Source organism: Anolis sagrei, chromosome 2, assembly GCF_037176765.1.
Source record: "Anolis sagrei isolate rAnoSag1 chromosome 2, rAnoSag1.mat, whole genome shotgun sequence".
Taxonomy (NCBI): domain Eukaryota; kingdom Metazoa; phylum Chordata; class Lepidosauria; order Squamata; family Dactyloidae; genus Anolis; species Anolis sagrei.
Window position 1 is genome coordinate 265,677,859 of NC_090022.1, and position 24,493 is coordinate 265,702,351.

A 24,493-nucleotide genomic window follows, 5' to 3' on the forward strand; every position below is an offset into this window, starting at 1 on the left:
TAGGAGAGTCTCTGGAAAATTCTGCTCCTCCCTATGCAATCTCCTGCATCAATCATCTGGCTTGGCTTTCATCCCTCACCATTTTGATGTGGACTTGCAGGAGCCTGAAAGCTATGAAGGAAGAAGTCCACAAAAGTTACACTGCTGTTAGAAGTCCTCCACTCAAGAAACTGGTGCAGGTGGGATTCCTCTCTCCTGTTGCATGCTGCATATATTCAAAATCTGCTCTAGATATTTATTGGAGTCTCTAGAGTACATTTGGAGATGGGGACTGGAAAGGAAAAGGAGATCCGGAAGAAGTAGGAGGATCACTGGACTTCTGCTTGTGTGACACTGGCTTCCACCCAATTAATTTTTTTTAAAGTACTTGTATTAAACCAGTGTTTAAAACATCACATAACCACCGATCTCTCTACCATAGCATACAACATTCCCAAATATCTGAGACTTCATAAGTAGAGTCCCAAAAGAATGTTTTCAAACGTATGGTCCCATGACCATCTGGGCTCAGAAATGTGTTTGCTGTCACAGATATCCTCAACAGAAAGGCAGTTCTGCTGAAACATTTAAAAACGAAAAGGAAAGGTTTAAAAAACAAAAAAGTCGTGCTTGTAAAATAATTGCTTCCAGAATGTTTCCATTCATTAGTTCAAGATTTCAGTAGGGCTCTGCCAACAATGGTTTTCCTGTTCCAGTTACATCTGTACAAAAGGATGGGTTATTCATTCTTTATTCCCCCTTCTCATATATCTAATACACTTCTTTTAAAAAAGTGTTTAAAATGCTGAGTAGATTAAGAGTCTATTCAAATAGAATTTCTGATGTAATACTGTTTTTGTATAGGATTGTACAGTGCCACTCACTTGAAGTGATACAGAATCACAGGAGAGATATTGGGGAATTAGTTATTTAGATGTATACTTTCTAAAATGTACATGTAAACATCATCATTGTTATCGTCATGATTTTTCCCCAATCTAGGTCTCAAGGAAGCTTGCCACTGTTAAAAGAAATGTAGCTAAATTGAAGGCATGCAGTGGCTCAGTGGGTTAAACTGGTGGCGCAGTGGGTTAAACCACTAAGCTGCTAAACTTGTTGACCGAAAGGTTGCAGGTTTGAATCCAGGGAGTGGCGTGAGCTTCCGCTGTCAGCCCCAGCTTCTACCAACCTAGAAGTTCAAAAACATGTAACTGTGAGCAACTGCTCCGGCAGGAAGGTAAGAGTGCTCCATGCAGTCATGCTGGCCACATGACCTTGGAGGTGTCTACGGACAATGTCGGCTCTTTGTCTTAGAAATGGAGATGAGCACCAACTCCCAGAGTCGGACACGACTGGGCTTAATGTCAGGGGAAAACCTTATCTTTACCTAGTGAATGAATCAAGAAAAAAGCTTACATCTTAATATACTATTTTTATTGGAGCTGGAAAAGTTTGGCACACATGACTGCATGCATGTAGAAATGCAATCACAGAACAATATTTATTTTTTTACCTTATTTATATCCCACCTTTCTCTACCCTGAGGGGGACTCAAAGTGGCTTACAATCGCACCTCCAAGGTGCCTTAAAACATGCCACATCAGTTAAAACATAAGTTAAACATTAAAACATAACAAGCATAATAAAATACATTTCAATGAATAATGCCATTCAGAGTCATAGTCTAAAGGTCAATAGCAGAATATATCATATACTTAGTTGCAATTTTGAAACAGCTCTGAAAATTAATTTGTACATTGTTACTGAAATCTATACTTTTAAGAAAAATTGGGAGTTTAACCTCTGGAACGAAAAGCAACAACAAAAATTATGTAGTCTGGCAAAGAAGAGATGGAAGGGGACAGAGATAATAAATGAAGGTCTACAAATTATGAGAGAGCACTGAGAGAATAGATGTAAATTCCTGACCTAAAATGCAAACTAGGACATCATCCACGCTTCCAAATTGTGTGCTTCTTTCAACATAAAATGTTTACCCCAAAAGTGTACATTAAGGAATTCAATAATCTGACTAAATGTCAGTCTAGTACATTAAGTTTTATGATCTGAAACAATTACTGTAGCTCTCTCGGGGAGATAGGCGGGATATAAATAAAGTATTATTCTTATATGGAATACATTGTACTGGAAATGCTATCAAATACTGAAATGCATGTGAATAAACTACAATGGCCAGATGAGACGAAATATAAACTGTTATGATGCTTCACTGAGACAACTCCAAGAACAATGCGACCTATAGCTATTAATAAAGCTTCTCATACGACGTTAGGTCTATAGAAACAATTTGCCTAATCTGTGTATTGTCTATGTGCCTAGACTGAAACATTATGAAATCCTTCTGTGTTTTTTCTCCTTGTTTGCAGCAGTGAATTATATTTTACAAATAGATAAAAACACACAGAGACATCCAAATAAAAGAAATTACAAACCTGATAGCTTAATCCCTGTCCCTTTCTATCTAAAATAACCCCAAACAAGCACAAAACAAAAAGGGATAACAACTGATCAAAAGGATCGTGAATCTTTTAAATGTCACACATAAACAAATCAAGACTGGGCAACCAATGACGCTCCAGAGGTTGTTGATCTTCAACTCCTATCAGCACTGATCAGCATCACCAATGTGATAAAGGACATAGTCCAAAAACATATGGAGGCATGCCCCTTATACAAAGTTATAGATTCATAGAATTACAGAGTTAGAAAATACCACAATGGCCATCCAGTCTAACCTGCCCTCTCCCCAGTGAGGCATTTTTTCAATATTTAAACATGGCTATCATGTCCCCGCTCAACTTTCTCTTCTCCAAACTAAACATACCCAACTCCCTCAGCTGCTCCTCATAAGACTTGGCTTCCAGACCTTTTATCATTTTGTTCATATTTCTCTGGACTCATTTCAGTTTGAATGGCAGAGGCCAAAACTGAACACAGTACAAAGTTATTATTATTATTATTACTACTACTACTACTACTACTCCCAGTGAGGTCTGACCAAGGCAGAACAAAGTGGGACTATGACTTCCCTCAATCTCAGCACTCATACTCCCATTGATGCATTGGCTTTTTTAGTTGCTGCATCAAATCACAACCCTCTTATTGCACAACATTTCCAAGCTCTGATTATGTTTAGACAGATTCATGGAATATAAAGCTATTAATAATTGTGGTATTTTATATGCCCAGAAGCAACACAAAAGAAGTTACCCTATAATAATTCAGATCATCCATCCATCTAGCTCAGTGTTGTGTAATCTCATTGGGAGTGGCTCTTTAGCTTTACAGTAATATTATTTTATATGGCTTAATATAAGAACCTTTCAGTTGGAAATGGCAGGGACATTTATTCATTTAAAACATTTATATTCTGCCTTTCTCACCCCGAAGGGGATTCAAGGCAGAGCACAACATATATACGGCAAACATTCAATGCGGGAACATAAACTGTAAACAAACATAAACACTAAAATCAATTATACTACGTTAAAATCAACTGTTTAAAACCATCTCAAATAATCTAAACATGGACTCTCTACATCAGTGGTTTCCAACCTGTGGTCAGTGGACCACCAGTGGCCTGCAAGAACGAAAATATGTTCCATGGCCTCACCATTACTATAACGTTGCAACAAGAACAACTGTCTCGCAAAACTCTCTTACAGTGCTGAGGCTTATTAAATATGGTTTTCTGTGGGTGAGCGGATGATGATTACTGGATGGCATATGTTCTGCATCAGAAACTAGAGCTGATGTGGTTTATCCAATGCAGATTTCTGAATCAGCACCCCAAATAACCAAACCAAATCTGAAGTTGATCAAAAATTGATTCGTAACCTTTTTGGTATTAATGTTGGAGCGTGGTCCCTGGTCAAAGTGGTCCCTGGTCAAAAAAAGGTTGGGAACCGCTACTTTACAGCCTCTAGATCCGTGGTTCTCAACCTGTGGGTCCCCAGGTGTTTTGGCCTACAACTCCCAGAAATCCCAGCCACTTTACCAGCTGTTAGGATTTCTTGGAGCTGAAGGCCAAAACTTCTGGGGACCCACAGGTTGAGAATCATTGCTCTAGAGCTAAGGTGGAGTTCAATAACATGTGAAGGGACACCACTTTTGCAGCCCTCTTCTACATACATAGTCAATATTTTGCCACAATCCCTGCACCTAGTATGATAGTCACTAGGTGCAACCGAAGATTAGGTACACTCAGCTTTGGCTGGTCTGTTTGCTGTTGGAATTAAACAACAAGATAACTGAACCTCTGTGCCTTTCCAGAAAGACAATTTTACCCTTAACTCAAGGAGCTTTATATCTGGACAGCACACCTACAAGCTCTGGCTAAGCATTAGAAGAGACTTCAAAGATCCGGACGGCAATTTTGCAGAAGTGCAAAGATGCAGAGAGCATCAGTGACAGAAGATGGGGATGGGGAGGTAAAGCTTTAGGAACAAAGAGTAATACAGATGGTTCCCAGACCAGAAAGGTTTGTGTTTGTTTTTCACTAATTTTTCTGTCATTTGCTAAATCATGATATATGAAAACAATTATTTCCCCTGAAGGAGGAGGATGCTGAAATGTCAAGGGCTCCTTCAGGCTCCACTGTGATAATGAATTATTGGAGAAATAAAATTTTTGCTACTTCAGTGAAGAAAGACATTTTGTGACCTTTTGCTGCTTTATGGCGATAATGAATTTTCTGCAGAACTCAGACACTTTCACTTACTCTATTAAAATAAGAATGCTTGAGGAATAGCTGTGACCTTGACCTTTGAAAAATTAATGGAATACTGATTTTGAAGGAACTGATGAAAATCTGGTTATTATCTGGACTCTTATTTATTACTGTCATGGCAATAATGCCCCCAGGTCTTAAAAACCCCCACCCAAAACAATGTTCTTCAGTTTATCAGCTGAATTGCTACCTCCTAGTATTTAGATATACTTATTCTTTATCGTGCCAATAATATCAGTTTTATACAAAGAGGCTCTGATTCAAGATGAAAGGCTTAAATAACAGTAGATGATTATCAAGATATGTTCCTGATCTAGTAATGACATATGTGATTGTAATAATATTTGCCACAATTTTAAATTTTGTTTATCACTTTTTTTAAAAAAAACCCCCACTTTTTAAAGAATTGACTTTATGAACAACAATCTGGGAAAATCAAGATAGCTACAGCTTCTATTTCTTAACCAATGCTATAAAAAGAGAATAAGAAAACAAGAAAAGAACAAATATGGGAAGTTTTCCTCCATCCAGTGTTACATAACAATCTGAAACAAATATGAAACAAAAGGAAATATGGATGCAGGGTTGGAAAGGATATATTGCATGCACTGGAACAATCAAGGTTGCCTTATGTAGAACCAGAAGTCATGTTCATCTTCTGCAGTCTGACTGCCAAGGTTCTCTGGGACCATCTAATTATGTCCTACTGATAAGATCACATCCACTAGTGGGAGTTTTCCACTCTACTGTATCTCATTCTTTCCTAATATGATATGGAGGATTTGAGAAAATTGGGGTGCAAAAGGGGCAGGGGATAGTGAGGATAAGGAGAAGATAACAAAGTCCCATAGCATACGCAGCACTGTATTCACATAATATTGGACTAAGATTGGTTTGTTTTTTGAGGGTTTTTTTTTTTGGAGAAACTGCAAGTCAATTCTGGTGTGAGAGAATTGGCCATCTGCAAGGACATTGCCCAGGGGACGCCTGTGGGAGGTTTCTCTCATGTCCCCACATGGAAAGCTGGAACTAACAGATGGGAGCTTACCCCACTCCCTGGATTCAAACCGCCACCCTTTGGTCAGCAGTCCTGATGACACAAGGTTTCAATCATTATGCCACTGGAGGCTCCTACTACGCTTGGTGAGGGAATCATTCAATTCATGTAGACCTCGAAAGCCATTGTTGTAGCACCTGAAATCTTGCAGAGGAGAGGTTTCTCCAGAGAAATTCTGTGTGTTTCTTAAAATTAGAGAAACACAGTTTTAGGAGGAGTGGTTTGCCTCTAGATCAGTGGTTCTCAACCTGTGGGTCCCCAGGTGTTTTAGCCTACAACTCCCAGGAATCCCAGTCAGTTTACCAGCTGTTAGGATTTCTGGGAGTTGAAGTCCAAAAACATCTGGGGACCCTAGGTTGAGAACCACTGCTCTAGATTAAGGAATCCACCTTTGAATGGAGATGATGTGGTCTTCAGATGATTCTGGGAATGAAAGAATGGCTCCTGTACATCCAGAACTTGCTCCTTCTTGTCTACGTGTTTAGTGAATGTCTCTGTAGGATTACAGAAATCATTATTGTGCTATATTTAACTCTGACTGGGCTTGGACCCCATGAAAGCTGTGCCGAGTCCCTTCGGAGAGATGGGGTGGGACACAAGATTTAAGTTGCTATTATTATTATTATTATTATTATTATTATTATTATTATTATTTAAAACAGAACAAGATTAGTACACAGCAAACAAGATTACTATGCTGGTTGTTGTATTGGATCACACATTGGACACTTCCCAAGTATCTAGGACTATGTGATGTATCAGTGAATAATGCGTGCAGATCCCAGTAGGGTGGCCTTTTGCAACGGACAGATGGTAATTTTATCAGCACCAATTGTGTTTAAGTGCAGGCCGAGGTCTTTAGGCATTGCACCCAGTGTGCTGATCACCACTGGGACCACCTTGACTGGCTTGTGCCACAGTCTTTGGAGTTCGATCTTTAAATCCTCGTATTGTGTCAGCTTTTTCAGTGGTTTCTCTTCCATTTTGCTGTCGCCTTGGATTGTGACATCGGCAATCCATACTTGGTTTTTTATCACTATCATGAGGTTAGGAGTATTGTGTTCCACAACTCTGTCAGTCTGAATTCAGAAGTCCCAGAGTAGTTTGACGTGTTCATTTTCTGTAACTTTTTCAGGCTTGTAATTCCACCAGTTCTTTGTCACATTATTGTTGTTGTTGCTGTTACTATTATTATTATTATTATTATTATTATTATTATATTTATTATATTTATTAATTCTAAAAAGGGATAATATAGACTACTACACACATTCATGTACACCACCATCACCATAACACAAACAAACAAAGTGTTTGTTCACTTTATATTGGCTCTATATTTTACCCAACAGTGTAAAAAAGGGGTGGCACAAATCAACTGAGCTATTTAATAACTCACAGAATCTCTTTTAGCCCTTGTGCAGCCTGTGAAAAATGGAGCCCAAAGGAGCTAACTGTCCCATAATAAAGACAAATTCTTCTGGTGTTTCCAACATATGCAATATATAATGTCAATGGAATTCAGGAGTGATTTATTATAAACTAAATATCCACACACTGTAAAATATTACTTAAAAATGAAATTGGCAATTCCACAATAAATTATGGCACTCATACAAAAGAGCACAGTTCTGAAGGTACTGACATCACAGGTAGCATATGCTGTTTTCGGGAACAATGTGGGAACTTCACTATAGTGCAAAATCATACAACGCTAGAAAGGTGTGCCATATCAAACACAGTAACTGGTGATAGTGGATAGTGTTGAGAGCAATGGCACCCTTCCAGAATTGGCATATGGCAGAATGCAAGACAATAAAGTTCCCAAGCAATATAATCCATTGGTTATCAAGAGATAACACAATTCATTGGGTAACACAGTATGCAGCACAAATGTCCTAACTCTTTCTTGTATCAAATGAGCCAGTTCACAAAGCTCTCATGACTTGCTCAGTCAAGCTAGAAGCCAAACTTTGCATTCGAGCAGTCGAGTAATGACTACTTGGCTCATTTCTATTTCTATCTTCTATGAGGGTTTTAAAAGTGCACATGTGTCCATCTGCTTTCATTTACATAATGAATTAATTTTAGTTAATGACAGTGCTGGATGATGTTCACCCATGACAGCTACTTGACTATTGGTCATTGATGTGCAAATACTAATGAAATTAGTCGACCAGCATACAAAACACTAGGCACAAAACTACAAGCAATGTGCTTATTTGACATTTTGGTCCACTCTATATGTAATAATACATAACAGAGCAGGATTTCAGCCTGTGGATACTCATTCTGGCCATTATTAGTACAATGCATGAAGTAACGCACCTGACAATATCAAGAGTAGTACCACAAATTTTGATTAAATTGGCTCATACTAAGAAATAGTATTTTATACAGCCACTTGGATCTATGCCTTTAAGTGCAAATATGTCCAAACTAAATTCATTATGATGGGTAGACTTAAAGGCTGCTATATTAAAGTGGGTGTGATGTTTTTATTTACCAAGAATGAATACAGACTATATTTTATTATAACAGGAAAAGCTACAGTTTTATTGCTTATAGATGAATAGGCCTGGCCCACAGCAAGGATCTAGATCACTAGTTCTCAACCTATGGGCCCCCAGGTGTTTTGGCCTATAACTCCAAGAAATCCCAGCCAGTTTACCAACTGTTAGGATTTCTGGGAGTTGAAGTCCAAAACATCTGGGGACCCACAGGTTGAGAACCACTGATCTAGATCAAGGCATTGACTGACCTGTCTGTCATCCAACAGCAACATATTGATCAGTTGACCTGCATACTGGTCAATGAAATCCGTTCACCCAGCCTGACTGCTAAGTAGTGCTGAGGCTACTGTATGATTCCCCTTCCCCCTAGAAGTGAAGCAGGGCTATTTGTCCACTGGCTTCAAACTACAAGAAAGGAGATTCCATCTGAACATTAGAAAGAACTTCCTGACTATGAGAGTTGTTCAGCAGTGGAACTCTCTGCCCTGGAGTGTGGTGGAAGCTCCTTCTTTTGAGGCTTTTAAACAGGGGCTGGATGGCCATCTCTCAGGGGTGCTTTGAATGCAATTTTTCTGCTTCTTGGCAGGGAGTTGGACTGGATGGCCCATGAGGTCTTTTCCAACTCTATGACTCTGTGAGTCGAATTGCCCTAATTCCATACAAGCTTGATGTCCCTTAAGGAAACCTCCATGTTGAATATGGAAGTCACATTGGCCCCATCTTGCCCCTTACTAAATCTGGCCTGCATGCCAAAACTACCCAGGCAGAAGTTTGGGTCAGGGCAAAGAAAACTGTCTGACTCTTGGCACTGTGTGGAAAACAATTTATATAATCCGAGAATAAATCTGAGAAAAGCCTTCACTGGGTTCTGAGCTCTGCCCATAGCATGTGGGCTTCTGGGGAAGGTAAGAACTTTGGCTCCTAGAGCATGGTGCCCAACCTCACTTTACTAGTACCTACCATTTGCAAATTGGCACTCACAATGAGAAATACACATCTGATTTGTCATAGGTGAAATATGCAATGTTTTGATTGATGTTGCAAGTTTCCTACTCAGAAGTCTTCATATGTCAGCCCATCCATTTTAAGCTCGGAAGTCAACCTTTTAAACAGAGTGGACAAATGATATTAAGAGATGATGTTGTTCTATCTCCCTCTATGAACCATCACAGAGGTTAAGGTCATCTGGGGAGGCCCTGCTCTTGGTCCCATCTCTGTCACAAGTGCGTTTGGCGGGGATGAGAGTCAAGGCCTTCTCAGTGGTGGCTCCTTGGCTCTGGAACTCCCTTCCCAGCAAGATTAGATCAGCGCCCTCCCTCCTGGCCTTTAGAAAGAGACCAAAGATGTGGTTGTGGGATCAAGCCTTTGGCTAATAAATAATGCAATACAAAGAATAATTAAGGAACATGTGCAATGACAATTTGGAATGGTTATGGTATACAACTTCTGGATCATGGGATTTTAATGTTTCTACTAGGATGATTTTAAACTTGTCTGAATGTTTAAATTTTATGTCTTATGTCTAATGGTTTTAAATGATTTTAAGTTCATAGTTATTTGTAGTAATTAGTTATTATGATTTCTTTGTGTACTGTATGTTGGTATTGAATTTTTGCCATTAGTATGTTGTAAACCGCTTTGAGTTCCTCTAGGGGGTGAGAAAGGTGGTATATAAATACAGTAAATAAATAAATAACATCTCAGTTGCACTGTATTGTGCCCACTTTTGATTGAGCATTATCACACTAGCTCTCCCACTGTTGTATGGGTGTTGGATCATTGGGAAATCAATGCTTCTTAACTGGAAGCAATCCATTAATGACCCCTAACGCACAAATATTTGGGTACAATGTTGAATGCAAATTACTGGTTCCAATTTATGGCAATATTTGGTGGCCAGGTGGGGTGTGTTCGTGCTGATAGGATTTGTTGCTGTTTCTTTTGTATGTCTTGTTGGAGTATCCCAGTGCACCTCCAGTGGTTGGCCATGGAGGAAATTGTCCAGAGTTTACTGGGCTCTCCAAGAGAACTACCTCAAACAGTTCCTTCCTTCTTTGTTGCCTGGTAGGTTTCTTTCTAATTTGTGATAAGAGGCAGTGCAATACCAATAAATATCAAATACTGAACCTGCAAGAACACAAGTGTCAAACTAGTAGGCATGTCTTCACCTTTCAGGAAGTCCAAAGGAACACAAGAGAAGTCACTGAGCTCACCTCTGGTGATGCTGCTCCTGCCTTCTCCAGAAACAAAATTTACTGTTCTGGAAGCATCCAGGTATGGCTATTCACCTTTAAAATAGGTTGTATTTCAATGCCAAAAAGGCTTGTAGTTGACTCTCATTTTGTTTTTCCTTGTTTGGTTTTGGCACTTCCAACACATAGAAAATTGGCCCTGAACCTGCCAAAATTGTTCACCCTCTCCTTTGGAAACTCCTGTTATTTTTCAAAAATTTCAGATTGATAAGAATAATGTTTTCTTGCCAAGGTTTTGACCATTTCTTGATTTATATATGATTTAAAAGGCCACATGGAGAAGTATATTGACAGATTATGATTAATAGCCCTCAGCTCCAGTTTGGATTTAGTTCCTTTCATGACATCATTCAGTTTATATTCTGAAAAATAAAATTGCTGATAACGGAGTGCTGCTGTACAATAGGCCATGTAGAAATGATTGCGTGGCCAGAAATATGTTTGGTTTAGCAGTTAAGGGAGTTTTTGACTTAGATCCAGTTGGTTTTTAATTCAGCTGAATCACTGAAACTTGATAAAATGCCATAAGACAATCTAAAAGAAAGCAGATCCGTCACAATGGAAGAGCTGACATCATCCTCACAGCTGCCAAGCCGTCAGTAACTTGTTTTTTAAAGGAACGATGCAAAGTTATAACAAATGTGCATGAAGTGTACATTCTGCAATATTCTTCCCAGTGCTCGAAAATCCATTTAATTCAAAACATATACCTATCATATAATCATAGTGTTTCTGTATTTCAAGGGTGGGCAAAGTGTGGTTTTGTGGCCACATGCGAACCAAATGATGGTTTTTTGTTCTTTCCCTTTCACACTACACATATATAGCATTCAATTCCACTTTAATTGTCACGTATGACTCCTACAGAAACCCAAGGCATGTAGTTTAGTGGGCCGTGAAGTGCTCTCTGGCTGACAATTCTAAAGGTCTCTTCCTAAACTGCAAATCCCAAGATATCATATGATGTTGACAGGAAAGCTGAAGTGGAATCATACTGCTCTAATTATTATTCTATTGCCAAAGGCTTTCATGGCTGGAATCACTGGGTTGTGGTAGGTTTTTCGGGCTATATGGCCATGTTCTAGAAGCATTCTCTCCTGATGTTTCGCCTGCATATATGGCAAGCAACCTCTGAGGATGCTTGCCACAGATGCAGGTGAAACGTCAGGAGAGAATGCTTCTAGAACATGGCCATATAGCCCGAAAAACTTACAACCCATTATTATTATTATTATTATTATTATTATTATTATATTTATTTATACCCCATTTTCTCTTCCCAAAGGGGATTCAAAGCAGCTTGACATAAAAGCCTTAGCATAAAATTTAAAATCTAAAAAAATGCAAACATTAAAATAAATTGAAATACAGGACTAAAAAAAATTCACCATTAAAAACCATCAAAACAGTTAAAAACCACAGTGGCCCCTGACTAGATTTTAAACATCTTCATCTTTAAAACCCTGCCTGAATAAAAAAAGGTTTTAGCCTGTCGCTGGAAGGACAGCAGGGAGGGGGCCATTCTCGCTTCCCTGGACAAGGAGTTCCAAAGTTGAGGGGCAGCCACAGAGAAGGCCCCCTCTCTCGTTTCCACCAATTGAACTTGAAATGGAGGTGGGACAGAGAGAAGAGCCTCTTCTGAAGATCTCAAAGCCCGGGCAGGTTCGTACAAGGAGATGCATCAGCCAAATAGCTTGGACCTGAACCATCTAGGGCGTTAAAGGTCATAACCAGCACTTTGAACTGTGCATGGAAACAGTTTACCTAAAGCCTTTATTCTTCCCATACAAACATGAATATTATTTAGAGCCCCTGTCCTCCTGAACTAAGAAGGACAATCACCAGATATAAAGTCTTCTCTGCTATAATAGCCACATATCAGAGAGTCTCCTCCCTGGTGGGTGCTTTGCTCAGCAGCTCTTAGAAACATTGATTTGTTTCGTCTTACTTTAGTTGCTTTATGTTGTTTAGTCTTGGCTTTTTTTTGTATTTCTATGACTTTGCCACAGAATTTTTCATTGTTATTTATTGCTACATTTATTATTCTAATATTGATTTTCATTTATTTGAGAGTTGTATTTGCAACTGCTAGAATAGCAAACATAAATATTTAATGAAATAAGTAAATAAAACATGTAGCTTATGCAGAAGCATCATAACATATGTCTTGGTTACTTCCCAATAGGATACTACATGAGACTGACTTGAAAAGTACCATATTCTGAAACTTCAATTGGTCCAAAGAGCTGAAGCCAGACTGCTACAGAAAGTATGCAATTCTCTTGTTGCAAAAACTCCAATAACTGCTTGTCCATTTCCCAGTAGAATTCAAAGTGTTGGTGATGACCTATAAACCCCTCCATGGCTTGGTTCCAGAATATTTGTATCTCCGTTTATGAGCCTAATAAGATCTATGGACATCTCTCTGTCCCACCACCTTCACAGGCTTATTTGGGAGAGGGACTTCCCAGTGACTGCTCCATTTCTTTGGAACTCCTTCCCCAAGGAGGCCAGGATGGATCCTGCCTTGCTCTCTTTCCATGGGCAACTGAAAACACAGTTGTGCTATTAGGCTGTTATACACAGGTTGCTTTGGAGGTCTCCCATCCATATGTGTATATATGTGGATGTTCCTTTAAGTCATCTGCTGACCTAAATGGATTTCATAGTGCTTTCTTAAGGAATGTGCAGAGGTGGTTCTGCCAGTTCCTTCTTCTGAATATAGCCTACACATATAAGGATGGGAGACTTCCAAGGTGCCCTGTTTTTAAAAGCCTGGTAGATCTTCCACAATGTCTGTGGCAGATCTACCAGAGCAATATCTTATATGAATCATAAATACTCTAGGACAGGATTCAGATGAGACTGGAAAAGCAAGAATAGCCTTGTAGACAAGAAAAGGGGCTGCAAAAATAAACTTAGATCTTCAAGCTTGTTTTGACTCCAGCTTATCCTTTCAAAAAAAAAATCCTTAGTCTCTGAAAACAACAACAAGATAAGTGGGGAACTGAACACTCTCTGCCTTCTCTCAATGTAGTCCACCAACCAGAGCAATGTAAGTCTAGTTTACTTCCTCCATTTCAGGTAGATTAGGGAGTGGGAAAATTGGAGAAATTGACTAGACACTGCTAGATGGTTGAAAAGTGCCTGGAGAAGATGTTTGCTTCCCTTCTTCCTTTGCCCTTTTTGACTAATTCCACATGGAGCTTGGAAAGCTTCATTTGAAAAGTAATGAAGTCCAAAGACTAGTTTCTTAAAAAAATTATTTTGTATTTAGTTACTTGCAATTATAATTACAAAAGTTATTCTTCTTTTCTTGTTATTGAAATGTAACTTAAGGCCCTTCCACAGAGTCATATAACCTAAAACAGTGGTTCTCAACCTGGGGGTCTCCAGATGTTTTGGTCTTCAACTCCCAGAAATCCTAACAGCTAGTAAACTGGCAGGGATTTCTGGGAGGTGTAGGCCAAAATACCTGGCGACCCACAGGTTGATAACATCTGCTTTGAACTAGGTTACCTGAGTCCACACTACCACATATTCCAGTTCAAAGCAGATAATGTGGGATTTTATTCAGCTGCGTAAAGGAGCCTTAGATGGTTGGTTTTTAGTTTTCTAAAATGCATACACCAGAACAATCGAGACTGTACTCTCATAGTACAAAATACTCTCAATTAAGCTATAAACTTTTCATAGCCACAAAAATAATCAAACCAATATTACAGTTGAACCACAAAAGAAGTGAATTTATCCTTTGTTACATTACAATCATAATATACCTTTTTAATGTCTACTTGTTACCCAAAAAAGGGGGAAAGAATTAACTACAATTACTTTGCATTACTTTTCATTGCTTCTAAGCTACGCTTTGATAAATGATGAGCAGGTCATTTAAAGGCCAGCGGAAGGGGGAACTAATGGGTAAAATTCAAACCACATGTTGGTAACCAACTAAAAGAGAAAGTAAACTAGCTAATCAAAATGGAAACCAGAATCTCAACAGTTGTGCAGAAAGGAAAGAGGCATCGTTTGCCAGGAGAGACTCATTAGGAAGCCTCCCAGGTTGGACTTGATTGCAGGAGAATAGGGATCCCCAAAATTTAGCTTAAAGACACAGGATACAGCAACCTTTCTGAAATGTGACCTTGGTGCAGTTACAGTTATATAGTAAATCTGCATGGAAGATTTCCCAAAAGACCAATGTTTGCCACCTTAGTTTCTTTTGAGGAAGACTGGAGTGTAAAGAAAATAGGGAGAAAATGTCTGGGGCACAGCACACACGGAAGTCTTCTCTCACACAGCTGTCTCTCCTTTCTCAGGATTGATGGCTTTCACACCTAGCAAACCATATGGCACAAACAAGAATACGGAGGGATTCCCACATGCAGCTAAGAGGAGGTTTGCATTGGCATGTGGCTCCAAGAGTGTTCATAGTAAGCCAGCTGCTCCAGCTGGTACTTCATATTGCTTTTTTTGTGGCACCAGAAAGACCAAAAATATATTCTTAAGAACACCATGTATGACTTTGGAGGCAGTATACTTTTTGGCCTGGCCAAGAGTCAGAGTACATTTTATTTCCACCCTTTCCTTTTTCCTTCCATGAGGTCTAACCAAGAGCTTTGCCCTTCATTATCTCTTTCTCTCTCACACACACAATTGTGTATCCCTATGTCAGACCTGTAGCCAGGATTTCGTTTGGGGGGGGGGGGGGCTAAAAAAATTTCAGGGGGGGGGAGGTTCGGGGGGGGGCTGAGTTTCGGGGGGGGCTGAGTCTGAGTGAAAGAGGGTCTAGCCTAGCAAACCTTTTGTATCATTACCCCAATACCCCCATGCATATGGGATATATTGAGTATGGTGATCAGATCATGATATGAATAAACATAACAGTTTAAATAATGCACCAGTAAGGCTTTTTCGCGAACCACCATGAGAATTTCGGGGGGGGGGGGGGCTGAAGTCCCTCAAGCCCCCCCCCCCCCGGCTTCATGCCTGCCCTATGTCCTTTAGACAAGAGGGCAGAAGGGAACAAGGCATACTCTCATCCAGTATGGTTCCTCAGTCCAAACGCTTGCTCTTTTCCCTCTTTCCCCATTTTGCATCTTTAACTTCCACTCTGGAAGAGGAGAAAGGGGAAGGGAGGAGTGCAAAGCAGACCGAAGATCTGGGAACCCGGCAGGGGAAGACTGCCATCTGTGGTTTTGGACACCCTCCTAGTTATTACATCGTATTTTCATTAAGGAATTAAGAGAGAGCGTGAAAAGAGTGTATTCCAATTAAAATGTTCTTAGAACAAACCCCCTATTGAAAAGCTTTGTCTCTAGTTAAACAGGGAGAAAAAAATTCAAACAACCAAACAAAACATAGTTAGGGGAAGTTGTAAAAAAGACATCAGAGAGGTAGCACTGGCAAAATCTCAGACTCATGTGATTACACAACAAATGCAACTATGGGATTTGGAACGTCTTAGCCACATTAGAAGGAAAGCCTCCCTCTGTTCATCCCTCATCTGTAAGGTCAACAATGATGCTTTTATTATATATGAAATGACGTATGTATGCATATACATCACTATCAGGAGGTAACCATCATTTCTCAGCACTGGAAGCCATTTGGTCTTTGGCATGGTGCCTCACTAGGTACTGAAGGCATGTGGCTATCTGTCAACAGCTCCACATTCAGGCTTACATTACATTTTACATACAAGTAACTGTGAGCCGCAAGAGAATGCAACAAACTCTGGGAATGATTTAGGAGGTAGTAAACTACGCTCTGCAGATGAGATCACTACAACTTTTTATGGCAAAGTGGCAAAATGGCTGGTGTTAATTTCTCCACCCAGAGAAAAATAAAACCTGCATTAAGAGAGAATCCCTCCCCTCCCTTATATTGCCTTCGCTTCAGAGAGATATATTAGAGTTCCAACAGTAAATCACAAACTCACATGGAGATGGGTCCACGAAAAGAGGGTCTATGTTGTGAAGCAGCTCCTTTCTGGGTGATGGTTCTCCTTCACTAGAACAAATGTATTAGAGAAAATGTTACATTTCTTCCTTCGTGGTTTTAGAGAAACAGATGCCTACCATTTCAATGCTTCCTGTTATGATCTTTCTAATGAACAATGGCAGTCTGTTAACCAATTAATTGTACAAGGCTGCACAAAATTGGGGACAACATAGCGAGTGTCTTTGATCTGCACTGAGAAATGCAACTCTATTTATTTAATTTTAGGATGAGTACATTGTTATTCCCCACAAAAAAGAATACTCAATGGGATTTACACTCAATACCTCTAAAAAATAACAAGTCAATATAGGAGATTTTACAGCACAGTAATACTATAACAAAAAAATAAAAATAAAAACATGCCCGAACCAAAAAGATTTCAATTTGTTTTAAATGATTGAAGGTAGTCAGTGTTTCCAAAACCAAAGGGGCACCACTGAGAAGGCTTATATTCCTGGTGTTTTGTTTTGTTTTTTTGTCAGGAGTGAGAAACTGCAAGTCGCTTGGAGTGAGAAACTGCAAGTCGGTGTGAGAGAATTGGCTGTCTGCAATGACGTTGCCCAGGGGATGCCTGGATGTTTTGATGTTTTACCATCCTTGTGGGAGGCTTCTGTCATGTCCCCACATGTGGAGCTGGAGCTGACAGGGGGAGCTCAAACACACTCTCCCCAGATTTGAACTGGCAACCTTCAGGTCAGCAACCCAACCTTCAGGTCAGTAGTCCTGCTGGCAGAAAGTTTTAACCCATTGTACCACTGGAGGGCCAAAGTTTGCCCATGACTGGTATAGGCAAACACTGAGAAATCCTGTCTCTACCAACCATCCTTGTGGAGACATGGGGTTTGCATCCTCCTTGGTTCTGCTTGACTTCTCTGGCCATATGATACCATTGACCACGGAATTGTGGTCCCCTTGTTGGAATGTGTGGTGGGAGGCAGAGGCTTCAGCTGTTCACGCTCTCAGAAGTTTCTCTTCAACTCCTTGGTCACTGGGCTTTTTTTGTCTTTTAGGATTTCATTTTCTCCTCTATGCTTTTTAACATATACATGAAACCACTAAAATAATAAAATCTGTTATGGAGTTTTGGAATTTGTTATCAGTAGGTAGATAACACCCAGTTCTATTACTCTTTTCCACTTCAAGCTAAAGAAGCTGTATACGTTATAAAGTTGTAATGAACTGGCTGAGGGCAAACTAGTGTATTATTGAATTGATTACGGTAACACACTATGTGGGGCTGCCCTTGAAAACTGTTCAGAAACTCAGATTGGTATAAAGAACTGTAGCTTGATTCTTCACCATGGCTGGCTACAGAGAGCACAAAATCCCCCAATGCAGTAACTCAGCTGGCTGCCTGTCTATTTTCATCACACTTCAAAATGTTGTTTATGACCCATAAAGCCTTATATGACTCAGGTCCAGGTTATCCGAAGGACAATATTTTTTCATATGAGCCTGCCTATGTTTTCAGATTTTCAGGGGGAAGTCCATTTCTCCATCTCATCAACTTCATAAGTGAGAACATGGGAGAGGGCCTTCTCAGTGGCTGCTCCGAGGCTCTGAAGCACCTGGGTTAGACTGCTACTCTCCTTCCTATACTTCCAAAGGCAGAGGAATACATTTTTGTGTTGAAAGGCCTTTCAAAGTTGAGGACAGATTGCTTAAGGGGAAAGCGACATAACAGAACGAGCTGCATTATTTATTTTCTTTTCAGCAGTCATGCTTTGAACTGAGTTTACGTCTATTGTTCATTTAATTATATTTTTAACTTTTGTATAGTGTGATTTTTTTTCAGCTGTATCTGTTTTAAACTCTGTAAGCTGCCTTGAGTTCTCAGACTGGGGAAAAGGTCGGATAATAACAACACAACAAGAATTTAGCAAAGGCAACAATATGATTACATTGACCTCTTCGGAAGTTCACAGAACCAAATGGCTAGAGAATGCCCGGTGGTTCGTGAAACACAACACAACTCTTTGTTTCCCAGAGCAGGAGGATATTCAATACCCAAAGCATCTCAGGAGATGCCTGTCCAACCAGATAAAATAATAAAAACATCACCGCAGGCAGGCGAAAATAGTTTAAAGAGCTCTAATAGAAAGCTGTTGTAAGTAACTGATGCATGACAGATTCAAGCAAGGAGGAGACTGTGGTCAATTTCATGTACCCTATTACAAAACTATAATTGCTGCAGATGTTTTTCTTGCATGGGGGTCTACCAAGAATTCTATAAATCACACAATGCATATATCACACTGCTAAAACTTAGACACCTTAATCCAATCTATTTTTAAAAAACCCAGGCATTACAGTTTCAATTAAATGCCCTCCCTGAAACAATAGAAGACTGAAAACCACTTTCTGTACTACGGATAGCTTAATTAAGCAATTATCACCTCCTCTACCTTGTTTACTTTAGGATATTGAAAACCAGTTACTTTTCAATCATGCCAGAATGTATCTGGTTACGTTCTTTAAACAACTAGCACTCTAGGGAATGTTGGTTCCATTGCAAATAATATGGAGAGTTACAGGAGAAGGGGAGGATTAAAGAGGGAGCATCGTGTCGTGGTTTGAGTGTTGGACGAGGACTCAAGGAGTCCAGGGTTTGAATCTCTGCTCAGCCATAGAGGCCTACTCAGTCACCCTGGACAAATTGCACACTCTCAACCTTAGAGGAAGGCAAGGACAAATTCTCCCTGAAAAATCTGGCTGAGAAAAAAAGTCTGTGTCACTGTTTGGCAGGAATACTTGAAGGTAAACAACAACAACAACAACAACAGGCAGGTAGTGGGGCATAGAAGGCAGAACTTTCTAATGACTAGACAGTTGACATGAATAGTTTTGATTGTTAACACAATGGTCATGTGTGGTCTAGTGGCCATAAGTCAGATCACTACACCATGCTGGCTCATGAGGTTTCTATCATAAATGTTTTCTGATATCAAATACAGTAGTTAAATTGTATTTATTTTTTCTTTCATATTTATTTTTCCAGATATAAAACCTAGAACCCCTGGACTCCTTGAGTCCTCATCCAACATTCAAAGTTCCATCTATTTAAATGTGCTCTTGAATACATTTTATACTGCTTTATTCCATCCTAATGCCAACCTCTCTTTTTTAAACACTTGTGTTGATATCCCACTGTAAAGCACATATTCTTTATGATCATCTTAGTAAGTGTACAAAAACATGCATGTGTATCTGACTGCAGTTTGAAATATTTTTAAAGATATCTCTCTCTTTTTCATTTGATTAATAATGGGTTGGGTCCTGCAAAATCCACCAGGGAGAATGTCTTTAAAGCAGTGGTTCCAAACCTTTTTTTGACCAGGGACCGCTTTGACCAGAGACCACTCTCCAAGATTAGTACCAAAAGGGTTAAGAATGAGTTTTTGGTCAACTTTACATTTTGTCTGGAGTGCTGATTCAGAAAATTGCATTGGATAGACCACATCAGCTCTAGTTTCTGATACAGCACATGTGCCATGGTCAGTGACAGGGAAGGAGTGGCAGGTGGCACTAAAGGAGCAGAAATAAAATAAAATAAATAAAGAGGAATGAGGCTCGCGGATCAGATTTTTGTCCTCACGGGCCACTGGTGGTCCGCGGCCCACAGGTTGAGAACCACTGCTTTAAAGGATCTGCTTCGGATGATTGATTGAGAGTATTGTGTCTGTTTCTACATGTGTGCCTTCAAATTGCATACTGATATATGTTGCTCCTACAAATTACATTGGGTTCTGACAGTTCTTTCCTCTGAAATATAGCTCACAAGATCTCGTATTTATTGGTTGTCTCCCATCCAGGTACTAACCAGGGCTGACCCACCTTAGACAGATCTGGTGACTTTAGGGTATTGAGGCCTTACCTTAGTGTTTTCCACACATCAAAACCATCTAAAGGTTTGGTGTCATTTGTGGATCCTCCAGCAAGTTTCACCAGCGTTGGCAGCCAGTCAGATATATGGATAAGGTCATGACTTTCCACTCCTCTTCGTTTCAGTAAAGGACTTGCAACGAAACCAGCGCCTCTGACTCCTCCTTCCCAGAGTGTCCATTTTCTCCCTCTTAATGGCCAGTTGTTTCCACCTGCTAAAGTTTGGCCTCCATTATCTGAAACATATTTGGTAAGAACAAGTATTTTTTTGGCAAATATTTATGGCATGGAATCAGAATCATAGAGTTGGAAAACATCTATAAGTATCTATAGGAATGGTTCTCAATCTGTGGATCCTCAAGTGTTATGGCTTACAACTCCCAGAAATCCCAGCCAGTTTACCAGCTGTTAGGATTTCTGGGAGTTGAAGGTCAAAACATCTGGGGAGCCACAGATTGAGAACCACTGATCTACAGTATCGGATCCAATGTTTTTTGAGCAGACGTCATAGTTTTTTTGATCAACAGCTAAGAAAAATTATCATTCATACAGTTTCTGATGCATTTTTCTGTCCAAACATTTGAAAATTACTATTGATATCTATTGCACAGAATCACTACAGAACTTGTGTCAGCAGAATAGAGTATGTGGCTCTCCAGCACTCATCTCTGACTTCTAAACTGTGTGCCAAATTGTACATCAGTTGCAAGCTCAGCAGTCCCTGTCAGATTAACATGCCCAATGAGGTCACCACCAACACAGCTTTAAAATCCCTCAGCAAAACCATCAATGATCTAATGCAATCATGTTTACGATACTATGGATGTATTGTTCTCAAGAGCACAAGGAACTCAGGCAGACATATTAATCAAACTCCTTAACAGCAGTAATTCTGACATAATTTTGACATATTTTCAGTGCTTGCATTATAAAACCCAGCATTCTCTCTGAGCTGTAAATATTAAGTGAAAGGAGATGGACTTTGGGTCTCCATTAATACCTATGTTTTGACTAGCTAAGACATCAACTAATATATTTTACAGCATATCTTGGTCCAGGAGCCTAAAGTTGGTTTCTAACACCTTGCAGCTATATTTACTCAGAGTAATGGGTGCCAATGTGTACCTGAACCATAATACCTTTCTTTGATTTTGACAGCAGTAATAATAGATTGAGAGCCAGTGTGATTGGACTAGGATGCTAGAAAACCAGGGTTTGAATTCTCACTCAACCATGGGAACCTACTAGTGAACTTGGGCTAATGACTGTCTTAGCCTCAGGGAAAGACATAGGCCCTTTCTGAACAAATTATTTTAAGAAAAATCCATGACCTTAGGGTCACCATAAGTAGAAAACGACTTGAAGGCACACAGCAACATCAATGTAATAGCTTTAACTGACAGCAAATGTAAGATATCTCCTCCTAGTGCTGTTCTGAAATCTTTGAGTGCTGGTTTAGTATAAATGTATTAAAACTCAATGGTATGCATAGTAGCAGTGCTTTCAGGTTTGTGGAAAATATACAACTATCTAAAATTATCTTATACAAATCTGCTGTGATGTCTTGGCTCTGCCTTTTCCTCTCCCCTGCTTCAGTTCCTGCTGTTCATAGATTTCCCCAATAGTGTAGATACCTTCCTTTGTATTAGTTTTGAATGGAACTTAAAATCCCCCCTGAGGTCAGCGTTAGTTGGTCTACTCCATTTGTCTGTATAGAGCTCTCTTGCTGGACTCCTTCCCTTTTCTACAGTCACTAGAGCAGTGGTTCTCAACCTGGGGTCCCCAGATGTTTTTGACCTTCAACTCCCAGAAACCCTTACAGCTGGTAAACTGGCTGGGATTTCTGGGAGTTGTAGGCCAAAAACATCTGGGGACCCCAGGTTGAGAACCACTGCACTAGAGGCTTGGGGTATTATCTGGTATCCTAGGCCCAAGCAATCCAAAAACAGGCATCCTTACCACCTGCATTCAGCAGTATTTTTATACGACCAGTCCAAAGGACAACTGAAGCTTATGACCAGCTTATGCTTCACAAGAAAGAAGATTGAGACAATTTATAACCATCACTTTGCGCCAGAAGCAGAATACTCCAGATGACTGCAGCCAATAAAGGCTTCTTTTGTAATGTATTGTTTTGAGTTACCTTATGATAGTCCTGGGTGGAATTAAACCTTTATTCATCTTGTTTGCAGTAAACTCATTTTGGTTATCTAAAGTTCCTCTGTCTGCTAAGGGTCTTAATCTTAACAGAAGGTATACAGAAAGCCCTCAAGTAAAGCCAGACACTACAGTTTTATAGTTTTCCCAAAAGCTTGGGCATGCCATCACATCTGCATTGTTTAACAAAGGGGTGAGCAACTTGAGCAGTTCCAAGGATCAATTTTCAGTCACTGGGATCCCAGGCCTATAGCTGGGATCATAGACTGCCAGAAATGCATTTATATGTTAAAACACTGTAATAGATCCCGCGGTCTATTTAAAAGGAGACTTTCAAAACTTTGCAGAGAAGCCCATTCATATTTGTGTAATGCTCTGTACAATAGCCTGATCATGCTTATGGAAGTCATTTCCTGACTTACAGAATCCACTTCGACTCATCTGCATTAGTATGATTATTTGCAGAAAAACAATACTCTTTGCACATTCCCACTTGCACAATTCTTCATAGAATCCTCTTGTAGTTTAAGCAAACAATACAGAATTCCTCAATCTTTACTGTTCTTGTTATCAAAATCTCTTCAGTCCTTTCCCCAAAGAGCCCTTGTTGGCACAATGGGTTAAACCCTTGTGCCAGCAGGATTGAAGACTGAAAGGTTGGAGTTTCAAATCCAGGGAGAGTGTGGATGAGCTCCCTCTGTCAGCTCCGGCTCCCCATGCGGGGACATGAGAGAAGCCTTCCACAAGAATGGTAAAACATCAAAACATCTGGGCTTCCCCTGGGGAACGTCCTTGCAGACAGCCAATTCTCTCACACCAGTTTCTCAAATAGCTTCTGACATGAAAAAAGCTCCCCTCCCTCTTGTTGACCTTTCCTCCACAGATGCCTATAGTAACACCATCCTTTTTCCCTTTAAATTTTTCAACAAATTGCCATCTGTCCCATATGAAGATTTGTCACAGTCCTAAATCTTCCTACAGAAGTGTCAATCAAGGAGACATTCCATCTGATATAGTGGTGATTTGAGTCAACAATGTTGCTTTGATTTGGTTGATTCAGAGATACACTTCTTTTCTCAAATGAGCTGCCTCCATTAAGATGCACCCTGCTTTGTATCTCATGATATGGAAATTCTGGCAAGGTGATTAAACTTCAAAGGCCAGAAACACATCTGCAACCCATCACTTAATATGTCAAGCCAAGGAGTAATGAGCAGTTCTCTGTGATCTTGTCAGCAGCCCTCTGACAGGTAGTGAAGTACAAAAAATCAAGTGTCACAGGATTGTTGTGAGTTTTCTGGGCTGTATGGCCATGTTCCAGAAGCATTCTCTCCTGACGTTCGCCTGCATCTATGGCAGGCATCCTCCGAGGTTGTGAGGTTTGTTGGAAACTAGGAAATGGGGTTTATATATCTGTGGAATGTCCAGGGTGGGAGAAAGAACTTTTGTCTGTTTGAGTTAGGTGTGAATGTTTTAATTGGCCACCTTGATTAGCATTGAATGGCCTTGCAGTTTTGTAGGTGAAACATCAGGAGAGAATGCTTCAGGAACATGACCATACAGCCCAGAAAAATCACTGCAACCCAGTTATTCTGGACATGAAAGCCTTCGACAACACTTTTTGAGTATTGTAGACAGTCCTAGCATTTATCGTGTTTAATTCCATTCAAAGCCTTGCTGGAAGTGCAAGTATATGTCAAACTGTAAGTACATTAATAAGACAGATAACAATTAACAATTTAATTTTGCTTTGTCAGCCAGATTGATATTATTCCTTTTGATCTTGTTCCTTAAATCTATGGGAGATTAACCAATATAAGTTTCATCCACTTGCTTGAATCCCCTCCTGCTGAATATTTTTACAACTCATAAGCCTGAAACTTGTAAGGAGTATAGTTTT

The 24,493-nt window shown here is 39.8% G+C and overlaps 1 protein-coding gene across 1 annotated transcript in view; it reads right to left on the reverse strand.

Moving 5' to 3' along the window:
• The window catches only part of ARSB (arylsulfatase B), an 86,765-nt gene that overhangs the window by 22,012 nt on the left and 40,260 nt on the right, over nt 1-24,493 (reverse strand). Inside the window, exons 5-6 of the mRNA XM_060761616.2 lie at nt 20,429-20,672; nt 16,493-16,563 (exon numbers count right to left, since the gene is read on the reverse strand). Coding sequence (XP_060617599.2) covers nt 16,493-16,563; nt 20,429-20,672 — 315 coding nt within the window. The remainder of the gene's footprint in view (nt 1-16,492; nt 16,564-20,428; nt 20,673-24,493) is intronic.